The sequence below is a fragment of the Hirundo rustica genome, chromosome 15 (assembly GCF_015227805.2).
Source record: "Hirundo rustica isolate bHirRus1 chromosome 15, bHirRus1.pri.v3, whole genome shotgun sequence".
Classification (NCBI taxonomy): domain Eukaryota; kingdom Metazoa; phylum Chordata; class Aves; order Passeriformes; family Hirundinidae; genus Hirundo; species Hirundo rustica.
In genome coordinates this window covers 235,926-251,710 of record NC_053464.1, presented here as the reverse complement: position 1 = coordinate 251,710, position 15,785 = coordinate 235,926, and the positions used below count along the sequence as shown (strand labels likewise).

General features: G+C 47.4%; 1 protein-coding gene across 4 annotated transcripts in view; it reads right to left on the bottom strand.

The window, feature by feature from the left end:
- IFT140 (intraflagellar transport 140) overlaps positions 1-14,794 on the bottom strand; it is a 97,592-nt gene extending 82,798 nt beyond the window's left edge. The window contains exons 1-4 of one of the 4 annotated variants that reach the window (XM_040079184.1): positions 14,683-14,730; positions 13,851-14,013; positions 8,381-8,556; positions 7,039-7,260 (exon numbers count right to left, since the gene is read on the bottom strand). In XM_040079184.1, the coding sequence (XP_039935118.1) occupies positions 7,039-7,260; positions 8,381-8,527 (369 nt within the window). In that variant the 5' untranslated portion in view covers positions 8,528-8,556; positions 13,851-14,013; positions 14,683-14,730. Of the gene's footprint in view, positions 1-7,038; positions 7,261-8,380; positions 8,557-12,541; positions 12,650-13,850; positions 14,014-14,125; positions 14,215-14,682 lie in introns of those variants that run through there. The other 3 variants (XM_040079186.1, XM_040079187.2, XM_040079188.2) reach the window with 3 other exon arrangements.
- Positions 14,795-15,785: the final 991 nt, after the last annotated feature.

Genomic DNA, 15,785 nt, shown 5'->3' with positions numbered 1-15,785 from the left:
GCGGCTTTTAATGAGTGTAAGGGAGAGGTTTGTCCACAGAGACAGAATGCAAGAGCACCATCATAGAATGTGCTGGAAGACCCTTGAGGAAGGGATCCAACAGCTGAGAGAAGTGGCAGTATTGGAGGTATTCTTTGGGAGGGGTGGACAGCATGATAATGACCCCGACAAAGTCAGGTGCACAGGGCAAATGCTGTGGAATCTGGCAAATCTAGGGCCATCTCAATACTCCACCTTCATTGCAACAATTAATGCTGATAACAGCTGAGACAGTGGGTTCTGTCACCAACAAGCTTAAAAATTACAAGAGCATGAGCAATGGCCCAATGCAGGCTCATGTCTCTGCTGTAATTAAGCGCCTCCAAGAGGAGAGGAAGGAGATGATGGAAGAGCTGAGGAGGAACAGTTTCCATATAACACCAGTGCAAGCCACAGGCCCCAAACTCAGAGTCCAACACCCTCAGCTAGAGAGAAAGGGTACGCCCCACGAGCTGACCTATGGTTCTTCCTGCATGACCATAGGGAAGACATGGGAAGGTGGGATGGGAAACCTACTTCTGTCTGGGCAGCAGAGGAGCAGCAGTTCAGCAGTTGCAACTCAGTGCATCCTCCCTCAAGGTTGGAAACACTAAGCAAGAACGTTCCACTAAGATGAAGGTAGCCTCAGCCTTGCATGACCAACTTGTCAGGTATTACAAACGTGAGGATGCTCTGTCGGATCCCCTTGAAGGAATCCTCTAGTATTCATGCCCAAGAAGAAAATGATAACCAGGGCTAGAGGGGCCCTGCCTCTAGCCAGGAAGAGGCACGGGAAAACCAGTTCTTTTAGACCGTCTATATCTGATGGCCTGGTACATCAGAGCCACAGAAATATGAAGTTTTGGTTGATACTGGTGCGCAGTGTACCGATACCATCGGAACACATGGGGACAGAACCTATTTCCATTGCTAGGGTGATGGGGGCATCACAGCAATTGATTCTGTTGGAAGCCAAGGTGAGCCTGACCAGGAAGGAGTGGCAGAAACATCCAGTTGTGACTGGCCCAGAAGCCCCATGTGTTCTGGGCATAGACTTCTGCCAGAACAGCTACTACAAAGACTCTAAGGGACTCAGGTGGGCTTTTAAAATAGCTGATGTAGAGGTATTAAGCAAGTGAACACTTTGCCTGGAGTATCCGAAAACCCATCTGCAGTAGGACACCTGAAGGTAGAAGAGCAACTAGTACCCACTGCCTCCTCGACTGTGCACCACCAACAGTATCGGACAAATCGAGATGCTGTGATCCCCATCCACAAGATGATCCGTGAGCTGGAGAGCCAAGGGTTGGTCAGCAAAACCCAGTCACCTTTCAACAGCCCCATATAGCCTGTGCACAATTCTGACAGAGAACAGATTGACTGTAGACTATCAAGAATGTCACTTGAATGAAGTGACTCCACCACTGAGCACTGCTGTACCAGACATGCTGGAACTTCAGTACGAGCTGGAGTCCAAGGCAGCAAAGTGCTATGCCACTAATTGACATTGCTAATGTGTTTTTCTCCTTTCCTCTGGCAGCAGAATGCAGGCCTCAGTTTGCTTTCACATGGAGGGGTGTGCAGTACACCTGGAACTGACTGCCCCAGGGGTGGAAACACAGCCCCACCATCTACCATATACTGATCCAGGCTGCACTGGAAAAGGGTGAGGCTCCAGAACATCTACAGTACATCAATGACATCATTGTGAACACGGCAACAGAAGTTTTTGAGAAAGGAGAAAAGATCATCCAGAGTCTCCTGAAAGCTGGTTTTGCCATCAAGAAGAGCAAAGTCAAGGGACCTGCTCGAGAGATCCAGTTCCTGGGGGTTAAGTGGCAAGACAGATACGGTAAGATTCCCACTGAGGTCATCAATAAGATCACCCCAATGTCCCCACCAACCAGCAAGAAGGAAACACAAGCTTTCCTAGGCATCACAGGTTTCTGGAGGATGCACATTCCTGAGTACAGCCAGATTGTGAGCCCTCTCTACCTGGTTACCTCCAAGAAGAACGATTTCCACTGGGGCCCTGAACAGCAACAAGCCTTTGCCCAGATCAAGCAGGAGATCGCTCATGTGGTAGCCCTTGGCCCAGTCAGGACAGGACCAGAGGTGAAGAACGTGCTCTACTCTGCAGCCAGGAACAATGGTTTGTCCTGGAGCCTTTGGCAGAAGGTGCCTGGGGAGACTTAGGGCCAACCACTGGGATTCTGGAGCCGAAGCTACGGAGGGTCCGAAGCCAACTACACTCCCACAGAAAAGGAAATCTTGGCCGCCTATAAAGGAGTTCAATCTGCCTCAGAGGTGATTGGCACAGAAGCACAACTCCTGCTGGCACCCCGACTACCAGTGCTGGGGTGGATGTTTAAAGGAAAGGTTCCCTCCACCCATCATGCCACCGACGCCACGTGGAGCAAATGGATTGCCCTCATCACTCAGCGCGCCCGCATTGGAAACACAAATGGCCCTGGGATTTTGGAGATAATTACAAACTGGCCGGAAGGTGAAAACTTTGGTCTCACAGACAAAGACAAGCAGGAACTAGTAACACATGCTGAAAAAGCTCCACCATACAACCAACTGCCAGCAGAAGAAACACGCTACGCTCTTTTCACTGACAGTTCCTGCCACATCATAGGGATGAACCGGAAGGGGGAAGCAGCTGTATGGAGCTTCACAGGACAGGTTGCACAAGCCACTGAAAGAGAAGGTGGGTCAGGACAATTTGCTGAACTCAAAGCCGTACAATTAGCCCTGGACATTGCTGAAAGAGAAGTAGCCAAAGCTCAACCATTATCCCAATTCATAAATGGTAGCCAATGCTCCGTAGAGTTGGCCAGAAAGGTAGGAAAAAAGCTAACTAGCAGCATAGGGGAAAACCAATCTAGGCTGCTGATGAGTAGAAAAACATTGTCACTCAGGTAGAAAAGCTACCTGTAAAAGTCTATCATGTAGATGCCCATGTCCCCAAGAGTCGGGCTAATGAAGAGCACCAAAACAACGAGCAGCTAGATCAAGCTGCAAAGAGAGAGGTGTCAAAGACAGACTTAGATTGGCAACACAAGGGAGAGTTGTTCCTAGCTCAGTGGGCTCATGGTGCCTCAGAGGGAGCAGAGATGCCACCTATAAGTGGGCACGAGACTGAGGGGTAGATTTAACCACAGACAGTATTTCTCAGGTTATCCATGACTGTGAGACATGTGCTGCCATCAAGCAGGCCAAGCGGGTGAAGCCCCTATGGTATGGCGGGCGATGGTCCAAGTATAAGTATGGGGAAGCCTGGCAGATTGACTACATCACCCTTCCCCAAACCCGCCAAGGCAAGCGCTGTGTGCTGACCATGGTGGGAGCCACCACTGGATGGTTGGAGACCTACCCTGTGCCCCACGCTACTGCCCGGAACACCATCCTGGGCCTTGAAAAGCAAATCCTGTGGAGCCACAGTACCCCTGAGAGGATTGAGTCTGACAACAGGACTCATTTCAAGAACAGCCTTATAAATACCCGGCCAAGAGAACATGGCATTGAGTGGATGTATGATATTCCTTGTCAGGCACCAGTGGCTGGGAAAGTCAAACAGTGCAATGGCCTGCTTAAAACCACCTTGAAGGCAATGGGTGGGGGGGACTTTTAAGAACTGGGAGAGTCATTTAGCAAAGGCCACCTGGTTAGCGAACACTCGAGGTTCCACCAACCGAGCAGGTCCCGCCCAATCTGAGCCCCTGAGAACAACAGATGGAGATAAGGTTCCAGTAGTACATATGAGAGGTATCCTGGGAAAAACTCTTTAGGTTAATTCTGCCTCCAGCAAAGACAACCCCATTCATGAGGCTGGTTTTGCTCAGGGACCAGGCTCCACCTGGTGGGTGATGCAAAAGGATGGAGAGACCTGATGCATACCTGTCCTGGTTTAAGGCAAATTTTGGGAGGAAATTTCGAAAGGGGTTTCCTCTAGAAAGCAAATTCAAGCAGCCCCTCCCCCAACTGGTTCGGGAAAAAAATTCCTTAGAGAAAAATGGAAAAAGCTGTTTATTCACCAAGAAAGGTGTTCAAAAGCATAAAGAAATATGAATATTAAAACCAATAAAACCTCTTGACCTTCTGAAGAGAGATGGCAAAATTGAGAAAGTCCTGGCTGTGGGTTGTAGCTCAGTCTTGACTTGTCCAGTCTCTTATCAGTCCCTCTGGCGCTAGAAATGCTGTCCTGGGCCCCAGGCATGAGCTCCTGGTATTTTTCTGAGTTTTCAGTCCAAAACAGGCTTAAACAGTTCCAGGAAAAAGAAAAAAAAAATTCCAGGGAAGCTCTCTGCCTCAACCAGCTAAAAACTAACTAAAAAGCAAATAAGAGCTCTGTCCCACTGTCCATCTGTAGACAATACAGTCCAGGAACAGAATGTGGAAGAGTGAATGCAGTTTCTGCAAATGAAATGCGCGCTTCTTCTTTCCCCCTCTTCGCTCTCGGAACTAGTCTTAAAGGTGTAGAACTCAATATCCAGCATAAACAGAAAAGACAACTGGGGATACAAGCATCACAAAGTCACCCCAGGACAATACCTCAAGGGGACCTTGTTTTAGGGTGAACTACCCATGACACTTGTATCTGTATCTGCATATATACATGTATATAATTAAGGTAGTACATGTATGTATATAATTTAAAGGTCTAAATTTGATGTAACATTGTTATGGGAAAAAAATGGGGTGGATAATATTGGGGGTTGGGTTTCTTTCCCTTTTACTTGTGGAATTTTCTCCCATTGAGTTGCTGAGATGCACTGATGGCTGGGCGCTTGGGGTGGGGGGGGGGGAAAGGTGGCCAGGCCTCAGGGAAGAAAGGTGTCTGATGGCATTCCTCTGGTTTTTGAGACTTTCTATCAGAGGCACAGAGATATCCCAAGAAGAGAGGCAGGTAAAGGATGTGGGCTGGGGCAGTTAGGATTTCCACCTTGCTCTCGACTTTCAGAAGAAGACAGTCGAGCTGCTGCCTGGGGAAAGGGATTTCACTACCACTGCTACAACCCAGCCAAGAGCTGCCTTTCTTCTGCTGCTGGGCCCTGCACACCCACTGCCCTTCTGGGATGTCCCATAGTTCCAGCTTATCACTGCAGAGTTTCTGATACATCTCATCCACCACCCTGGGATTCCTGCTCATCCCTGCCGTTCCAGCCTGCTGCTTCCGAGAGTCCTGCTCGGGCACCAAGATCGACAGCCCCAGGGGTTTGTGAAGCGAGGCCTCTCTTCCATTCCTCCCCATCTCGGACAAAGCCGCCATTACTGCGCACTCCCCGAGCCCGCGCCACAGCGCCCCCTGCGGCCGCGGGGGGATCATCGCACCTGCCCTGCCCACTGGGAGCCACCAGCGCCCCTGCCGGCTGTGACCGGAACTGCACCAAAAGGGAAAGTGCCTGCAGCCAAGAAGGCTGTCACTAAGTTCCTGGTTCTGTTCATTGATAACGCTGTAGTTGTTGTTTGTTTGCCTTGTTATACATACGAGTAAAGAACCGTTATTCCTATTCTCATATCTTTTTGCCTGAGAGCCCCTTAATTTCAAAATTATAATAATTCAGAGGGAGGGGGCTTTTACATTCTCCATTCCAAGGGAGGCTCCTGCCTTCCCTAGCAAACACCTGTCCTTCTAACGTAGGCACTCACACTGATCCTCAAGTCCAACTCCTGGTCCTGCACAGACACCCCAACAATCCCACCCTGTGCCTGAGAGCACTGACCAAAGGCTCCTGGAGCGCTGGCAGCTTTGCAGCTCTGACCATTCCCCAGAGAGCCTTTCCAGTGTCCAACCACCCTCTGGGTGAAACAGAAACCAAATCAGGATCCCAATATTTATCTTCTTTCTATAGGTTTTCCTCTAGTATGAGCAGAGCAGCACTCCTGACAGCACTCACCTAATGGAAGTTTCCTAAATATAAACCCTCATGGGAAAAATATTAAAAATAAACTTATAAACTATTGGAAAATATGTAGGAAATTAAGCTATCTCAGAGCATACCATAGTGACACTGATTTAAAATCAATTTGAAAAGAATTTTGTTCATAAATGTAAGCTCTGCCTACATCAATGTATTGTCTCATTATGATTAAGGTCTCAGCTCAGATGGAGATGTGTCCATCTTCTGCCTGGGTAGAACTTTCTGTTTTCTAATAAAGATGATAAATTCTCTTTTTATTCAACTCTGAATTTCTGCATTTCTGTCAAATGCAACAGAAGAGCTTTACAAATAATGAATTAAAATATTTTTTCCTCAGAATAAGAATTCTGACATATAGGTAAGACCAGAACTGAAAATCTTGAGCAAGCTTAAGTTTGTATCAGGGAAAATACAGGGAAAAAACCCTTCTTTTTCTTCACTGGCTGACTTGGGAACTGGCAAAATCAGAATCTTCTATGAACATTTAATCCTGAATATTCAATAGTTACTTTCTCACTTCATTATATAAAAGGGCAACCAGCTCATCAAGAAATAAGAGTGTCACATTTCCCAGTACAATCAATTTGACACAATTTTAAGGCATTCAAAAAAACCAGAAAAAGATAGATTAGCATGGGTTTCCTGTGAGCACTGCTCTGCACCCATTAAGGATGAACATGTTGTAGCTGGAATTTGTTTCTCAACATCTAGGCTTTATTCCTGAGTCTGCCATAAAATTTGTGCATGGACAGGAGCAAAAGAATTCAAATTGTCTATATCTCAATTATTCTGTCCATGAAATAGCCTTAAACCTTCATCAGCACTCAGCATTCACTGAGATCCAACGCATTTTTGTTTGAAGAAAAATTACAGAACAGCAATTCTTTAATTATAGAATAGTATTGTAGAAAAAGTTAGAATGTTAACATTTGACTTTATTCCCTAACAGTTTTGATTTGTACCTAAGGAAAGGAAATTTCTCTCCCACACAATGCTCCCCTCCCAGTGGATCTCCATTCCATGATCCTTTCTCATTACAGAGCTTCCAAGACTATGGTCCATATCAAACCCATGTGGCATTTCAGCTACTCACCCCATCTCCAGACACAAGGCAGGTACCACTTGTACTCCAGCTCAGGACTGTGATTTTGGCACTGTGATTTGGAGGTACAGTGTGCTGCTCCTTGTCTTGTTTGTTCAGTATCAGAACTTCTCCTGTCTCCCATCCTGATGCCAGAATGGGTCTGGAAGGGTGCCAGGCAAGTACTGTGACCTGAAAGCTTCTATCGACATGGGAATCAGGCACATGTTCTCCCTGCAAACAGAAATCAGTGTGAGCTCAGTCCAATGGAAACTCTGCAGCAAACCTTCAGATTCACAGCCCAGCCAAAAGCAAGCTTTCTCTCCCATATAAAGGATATAAGAAGGTTTTGAACACATTTCAAGGTAAAAAGAAATTCCAGCTATTGAAAAAGAATAAAGAACATCACTAAGGACATAAAATAATCTAATGTTTCAACAGCTTTTAAAGGCAGATCCTCCTTTGGGCACGGTTCACAAAAATATTTCATGCAAATCATTTAACCTCTCTCAAGTATTTATTTTTTCATTTGTTAAACCTGGATGACAATTTTTCAGCATACACTTTGAAAAGTACACAGTTTTAGGCTATCATATTAACAGACTTACATGTTTCAGTAAGTCGGCTGCTAGATACATTTAGTGCTAAATGTATTTAGTGCTATTTCCCTAAAAATTATGCAAACCGAAGTCTTACACAAAGCTCTCATGTAAAAGTTAGAGTATCCAAAAGAAATATCTGTCTACAGGCAGGAAACCAGTTCAGCCTTGAAGTGGTAGAATGACTTGTTCAATTTCCATTTCTTAATATGTTCTGTTCACTTAAGAGTTATAAAGCAGCAGCAGCATGTGTTCATTTACCTATAAGCCTGAAATTCTCACATTATGAGAAGCAAAAAGCAAATCAGTAACCATCACAAACAAGACTTATAGGCTGTAAACATATTAAATTTCAAAGGAAAGATCAATTCAATTTATAAAGATCTTTTTAAAAATACATATAATGAGTGGCTGATGAATCTGTTGTGCTCTAGATAGCACAGGACGTAGACAGTAATTAAAACCTGGAAAGATTTCAGGACAATGAGCAAGCCTGCAAAAATAGAGATTTAAAAAGTGACATTTTAAATTATGACAATGATAATGGTTGCTGAGAGAAGCACACAACTCTCACTTCTCTGGAGTGTTTAAGGCCAGTTTGGATGGGGCTTGGAGCCACCAGGTCTATGGAAGGTGTCCCTGCTCATGACTGGTGGTTGGGACAAGATGATCCTTAAAGGTCCCTTCCAATCCACACCATCCTGTGATTCTGACACTCTATATCGAGATCAAAAGCAAAGTTGCTGATTCTTCACCTGTTCCAGGTAGATATCCACACACCCCCCAGCTGCTGTGCTGATGGAAGCAACTGCCAGGAGCGGATGAAGTGGGTGCCAGGCTATATGGGAAGGGGAGGCAACGGAATCAGGAACATCTGTTCGATGATCCACGTACACAGCCATAACAACAGGAGCTGTCACAGACTGCACTCCTGTACAAGGAAAACAAACATCTCTATCAGGTACGCTTATGTAGATAATACATATATACTACACATATGCTATATTTTAATTTAGGTACTATATATAATGACATGCAGGGTTAAGGCATAGGGGGAAAATAAAACTAAAGCATCATCTTGCTGCACATACTACACAGATATGAGAAAAGTCAGAGCAGCATTAAAAAAAAAAAAAAAAAAGGTGAAACACTGAGCCTCATACTCTAGATTCACAGCATGCATAGGCCTGTACCAGTCTCTCACCAGTGGTTTGTGCTGGCCTACTTCAAAGGACTCTGAAATAACTCAGAATTTACCAGAAAGTTACTTCCACTACTTCATATCCAAAGATGTTAATTAATGTACAGACGGAACTCTTTTATGTTGTAAAGTCTTATGTCTGGCCTTTCAAAGTATGTTTCAACAGTTGTCACCACTTTGGAGCTTGTACCGTTGAAATCGCACTGCTATTTACACTGGTACTGTTACCAATATTCGAATGAAAAAAGTAAGTGCTGATGTTGTACAGAAAAGAACATGAGAACAAAACCCTTTTCAGAGCTGTGGGTCAGAAATAGAAGACATCACTAATAATCCACAATATTTTATACACAGAAATGGCCTTTGGGATTTGTGTCATGAGATCCAGTCGGCTCAGTTTCAAAAGACAAACAGCTGGAGCAAAACACCGCAAATTCCTAGCAAATAATCACAGAGTCATAGAGTTCAGTGGGTCAACTGGTCCAACCTCCCCGATCAAGCAGGGTGTTACCAAGAGCACATGGCACAGGATTGTGTCCAGACAATTCTGGGTATCTCCAATGAGGGAGACTTTACATCCTCTCTGGATGAAACTTCCTGAGTTTTAGATGAAACTTCCTGTGTTCCATTTTCTACCCATTGCCTCTCGTGCCATTGCTGAGCCCCCCGCAGCACAGCCTGGTCCATTCTGCTGAGCTTTTCCTGCAGACACCGACAGACAGGGATGAAGGTCCCCTCTCAGCCATCTCTTCTCAAGGCTCAGCAGGCCCAGCTCTCAGAACTGGACACAGTGCTCCAGATGTGCCTCACCAGGGCTGAACAGAGGGGCAGGATCCCCTCCCTGACCCACTGACAATGCCTTTCTTCACACAGCCCAGGATCCACCATCCTGGCCCCAGGGCACACAGCTGGTCCTTCTCCACAGGGCTGCTGTCTAGCAGGGAAGCCCCCAACCTGGACTGGGGCATGGGGTTACTCCTCCCCAGGCACAGAACCCTGCCAAGACCGGGTGAAAAACAAAACAAAACCTCCCCCAAAATAACACAAACAAACATACACACAAAAAAAGTCCCTAAGCATGAAGCATTTAAAATTCTCCTGTGACATTTAAGGGGAAGAGATGTTTCCCTCTGCACAGCTAAACCATGAGTTCAGAACCCGCAAGCACACACACACACAGCAGTGAGACCTGCCTAAGCCACCAGCATGTAAAATGGGCATGAACAGACTCTCAAGGTCTCTTTTCTTTAAATCTTCTGTCGGTGCCTAAAATAACTAATTTGGTGGGCACTTAATTTAGAAAGGTGGGCAACCCTGTTCAGTAAATTGGGTGTTCTGTATCTTGCCTCTGACACATACAAGAAACAACATCAAGCACTGGAAATGAGAGCAGACAAGAGCAGCCAGCCTACAGACAGATCATTTCATCTTTCAACAATATCCACTCATCTTTATCTGCACAATCCTTCAAAATCCTCACCATTCCCAAAGTGGCATTGAGTGGGTCTACTTTTACCGCCACTCAAAAAGACCCTCAACAAACCATTCAAATAAAATTGAGGGTTTTCCACCTTGATTCCATGTATTTTAAAAGTTTTCTTACATCCCCACTACTTTCCAGAGTTCTGTGCCTTTACTACTACTATACTCCTTATTTTATTCGTTTCATTTTCCTCTAAGAGAGGAAGGATTTAGTCCATATTTCACTATAAGCTTTATATGGGCTCAAAATTTGAAATAATAAAGAATTTTACTTCAGATTAAAATTAAAAATGTAAGATGCCTAAATGAAAACAAAACTACATTTCATATGAAATAAGTTTAATCACACAAGCCATACAGTCGTAATGTCTTCTCTGTACGCACCATTTTCTACTTTTCAGTGTTCCTTGCATCTGTAGTCATAAATATTACTTATAATTATTCAGATATTTCAGTCCCCTTCAATGACAGAAATAAGTTTATCAGACTTCCAAATTGTATCTCTTGTTCAGCTCACTTATTTAACTTTTGGAATTAATAGACAGCAATAACTTTTTTTCAACCAATGCTGTGTATATTTAACAAGGCAGACTGGCACTTACGAAAACAAGATTCAGTGATAGTGTCAGGTAAGCTATAGACAACCCCAAATATAAAATACTCTTCACCATCACAGTAACTACACAGAATTGTGGAGCAGGCTGCTACACACAAATAAATAAATGGCTTTCATAAGTGGATTACTAAGTGTGTAAAAATAATTAAACCAACATTCACTTTCTTGCTGTGATCTTGGGAATTCATTAGCAACTGCTAGCTCATGTATTTACACTGTAGCTTTGACAGCTGCCTCTTCAAAAAAGTCTTCAAAGAAAGAAAAAGAAAACCAAGTAACACTGCCTCTACAAACTATTCTGGCACTGCATGTTCTATTTTTCCACAGTTTAAAAAAAATAAAATTTCTGAAAAATTTAACCATTTTGTGTTTTGGAATAGAACATGACCAAGCCCCTGTACCTGATCTCAGCAATCAAATTAGATACATCTGACAGACACTTTTGAAACAGCCCAAAGGCAATTCTTAAAAATGGTTAGACCTCATGAAATCACAGCATGGTTTGGGTTGGAAGGGACGTTAAGCTCATCCCACTCCACCACCAGCCATGGGCAGAGACTCCTCCTATCCCAGGCTGCTGCTGCTCCAAATCCTGTCCAACCTGTACTTAAGACACTTCCAGAGATGGGGCAGCCACAGGTTCTCTGAGCAACCTGTGCCAGGGCCTCCCCACCCTCACAACAAAACTTTTCTTCATTATGCCTAAACTAAACCTAACATGTGTCAGTTTAAACCGTTGGCCTGTCCTGGTTTACGGCAGATTTGGGAGAAAACCCCTGAATGGGATCCCTCCGGGAAGCAAACCCAAACGGCCTCTCCCCCCAACTGGTCCAGGAAAGAACTTCCTTGGAGAAAAGTGGAAAAAACTATTTTATTTAACAAACAAAGTGCCCACAAGTACAAAGAATGAATAATATGAAACAATAAAACCTCTCGTTCTGGAGTGAGATGGCAAATTGAGAAGGTTCTTGCCGTGGGTGGAGCTCAGCTCTCTCTCAGTCTCTCATCAGTCCCAGTCCCTCCGGTGGAAAATGCCGAGGTCCAGGCCCCGGTGGGCAGCAGGTGCAGCCCCCATTGCTCCCCTGGGTTTTTTCAGTCCAGAGCAGGTTTAAACAGTCCCAAGAAAAAAAAAAACAAAAAAACCAAAACCCCCAAAAAAACCAGTCCAGGGAACTTCTCTGCCCTAGCTAGTTAAAACTAACTAAAAGCAAAAAGATCTCTGTCCTGCAGTCTCTTCAAGTCTCAGCCGAACACCCCATCCAGAGAAGAATGTGGAGGAGTCAGGCAGTTTTCTCAAAACAAACTCCGTGCTTCTTTTTGCTCCCCCTTTGCTCCCAGAACCAGTCTTAAAGGCACAACTCAATATACAGCACAAACAGAACAGATGACTGGGGATACAAGCATCATAAAATCAGCCTAGGACATAGCCCTTCATCCTGTCAGTACAGACCCTGGTAAGAAGTCTCCATCTTTCTTAGAAGAATCCATTAAGTTCTTTTTAAGACAACTTCCCTGTCCCTGTCCAACTATCCAGGAGTCACCCTGACAAGTCACTCTCAGACCGAGGCCCTGCGGAGCTACACCTCCACACTCACGCAGTCAGACCAGGTTTCTTACCAGCTCAACCACAGGTTTCCCACAGCAGTCTCAGATGTCTGGATAATTAAAATAATTTAATTTTGGTGCGATAACAAAATTACAGCTCGAGCTGGTATCTCCAAGGAGGAGCATGAAACAAAGGAACCCCCGGGGCTTTTACACCCTTTCATTCTAAGGGCAGGAAAGCCTCGGGGTTATCAGCTGCTGCTGAGTGCCTCTGTCCATCACCTGGCTGGGCCACAGGTCCCCGTGCCCAGCCTTATGCAAAGAGTTGGCAGTTCACAGCCTCTTGCTCTGGCCACCCACAGCTCAACCTGTTAACTGCACCCTGAGCTACCAGCACTGGCACTGAAAGGATTCCCAAAATACTAGAAGGCCACAATGGAGTGTTCACAAAGCCTTCTCTTCTCCAAGCTAAATATGCACAGCTCTCCAGCCTATCTCCACAGCAGAGGGGGTGCAGAACTTGGAGCATCTCTGTGGCCTCATCTGAACTCTCTCCACCAGCTCCGCGTCCTTCCTGTGCTGGAGCCCCAGAGCTGGAGGAACACCAGAAGGTCTCATCTGAACAGGGCAGAGGGACAGAATTCCCTCTGGTGTGAGGATGAGCCCAGGACAGAGGAGTATCTGGGCTGCCAGTGTGCACTGCCAGGTCATTTCCAGTTTTGCATCCACCAGTACCCCAAGTCTTCTCAGGGCTGCTCCCAATCTGTTCATCCTTCAGACTATACTGGCAATGGAGATTGCCCCAGTCTGGTGGAGAACTTTGCACATGGCCTTGTTGACCTTCATGAGGTTCACAGAGATGAACACTACAGATATTAACGACTGCAAATGACAGCAGCAAGCCATAATATGCGCACATATTTCACAAAACAATCATCAACGTTCAGGAAAAAAAATGCTCTTGCATCTTTGAGGACAATACTTAAAAAGCTGCTTTTATGTTCTGTCACAGTGTTATCAGCACATTTAAGCGAGGTTGATAGCAACTTGGTTTACTGCACTTGTGGAGCTGTGGACTCGCCAGCCCCGCAGTCACCGCACGCATTGTGAAAGCAGTCTCTATCCGAGTCGCCTTAACAAGACTCTCTGACAAGACTCAAGTTACCAAACCAAAAGTAGAGGTTTTTCCTTTAATCCTTACCTATAAGAAATGCTGGTTTTAAATCTGCAATTGTTTAAAATAGCCAGCCCCAGGGAAAAAAAATAAAATAAAAAGATAATACAAAACTGCTCTGTACTACAAAAAGATGGTTAATGATTATGTACAATCTTCTCTAACTAGTAAGACAGATGGAAGCAAAAACGCGGTTGAATCCTGCACCTGCACAGAGGGAGAATGGGTGAGAAGCCTGTGCCAGGCAGAGCCCAGGCTGCTGCTGCCGTGGGCAGCTCCCGGAGTGGATCGAACCCCGCGCGGGTGCCTCGTCCGGGCCGTCACCGCCACTCGCCAGCACAGAACAAGGGGCTTCATGAACTCCCCGGCTCTGATAGGGCAAACACGCGGGTCACACCGCCACGTTCTCGCCTGCGGGCGGATTCGGCCGCCCCCGCCAGCAGCTCCCGCCGCCCGCGGGCAGCAGCTCAAGCGCTCCTCACCTCCGGCTGGCCGCGATCGACCTCGCTGCCGCGGACCGAGGCCAGATACAACCACTGAGAGCCGACCGACACGCCGCGGGCTGCAGCGGGCAGAGCCCGCCGCCGCGCTCTCACCGCCCCCGCCGCCGCGCTCCCTCCCGCCGCCGCGCTCTCCCCCGCCGCCGCGCTCTCACCGCCCCCGCCGCCGCGCTCCCCCCCGCCGCCGCGCTCCCTCCCGCCGCCGCGCTCTCCCCCGCCGCCGCGCTCCCCCCCGCCGCCGCGCTCTCACCGCCGCCGCCGCCGCGCTCTCACCGCCCCCGCCGCGCTCTCACCGCCCCCGCCGCCGCGCTCTCCCCGCCCCCGCCGCCGCGCTCCCCCCCCGCCGCCGCCGCCGCGCTCTCACCGCCCCCGCCGCCGCGCTCTCCCCCGCCGCCGCCGCCGCGCTCCCCCCCGCCGCCGCCGCCGCGCTCCCCCCCGCCCGCCGCCGCCGCGCTCCCCCCCCGCCGCCGCGCTCCCCCCCGCCGCCGCGCTCCCCACCGCCCCCGCCGCCGCGCTCTCCCCCGCCGCCGCGCTCTCACCGCCCTCGCCGCAGGCCGCACTGGCTCCGTGATGCTTTGCGTTACCCCGACAACGGGGCGAGCCCGAGCGGAAACTCCCGAGCTGAGCCGAGGAGTACCGGGAACGGCCGAAGTCAGCAACGGAGAGGGGCGGAAAGTGCCGAGCGTAGAGTCTGTGGCGGCGGTCCAGCGCGTCCCGGCGAGCGGCGGCCGCTGCGCTGTCCCAGCGCTACGCGCGGGTCCCAGAGCCGCCTTCAGGATTTGGTGGCTTGACCTGTGAGGAAATTTTTCCATCGAGGTGATGGACTGTGCCACCGCCCCAAGAATCGAGATCCTTTCCCAAAACTCTCCCGGCTCCCAAAGCTATCAAGCATCTGCTGTGACGGAGCGTGACCCAGCTGAACCTCCGTGAGATAGAAATGCATATCGTAACCATGTTTAATTGTACCTCCCGGAGCTCAGTGGCTCTTTCACAGTTCTGGGGGGAAAGTTTTGAACTTAATGACCAAGTTTTTCTAGTAGCATCTAAATGAAGACAACCCGTAAAGCCCTCCTACCACCCTGCATCTCCTTATCACGCCACCTACAACCCACCTCAGGTTACAGCCCAGCTCAGTCCCCACCTCTTTTCCCCACTGGGCCTGCAGCCAGGCCTAACACCCAAGTTTGCCTAACACCTTCAAAAAGGTTGAAAAAAAATTCAAGTCAAAATCCTCACGGCACTGTCCTATCCACAGTCCTTTGTAATTCCTCTGAAGTCACGACACCTCTATGCAAGCCGATGAAAAGCAGCCACACCTGGTACAGCTATGATAAGCAGCTCCTGCATATTTGGAGGTTGACTGGCCATGTATAACATATCATTTATGTGGTGTTTGGCCTTTCCCAAATACACAAGGACTCTTCTGGGGCAAACAAACAAACAAAAAATAAATACCACCAAAAAACAACCCAACAAAACAAACCAAACTCTGTTTTGGTAGCAAGTAGGAAAAAGTACCCAGTGACAGGCATGTTGCATTGAAACACACTGTATATCTTCTAGAATTATGGGCAGGCTTCAGGTAGAAGGCAAAACACCGGCTTTAGACCTTCTTGTTACAAGTCAGCAACCCCCACAGACC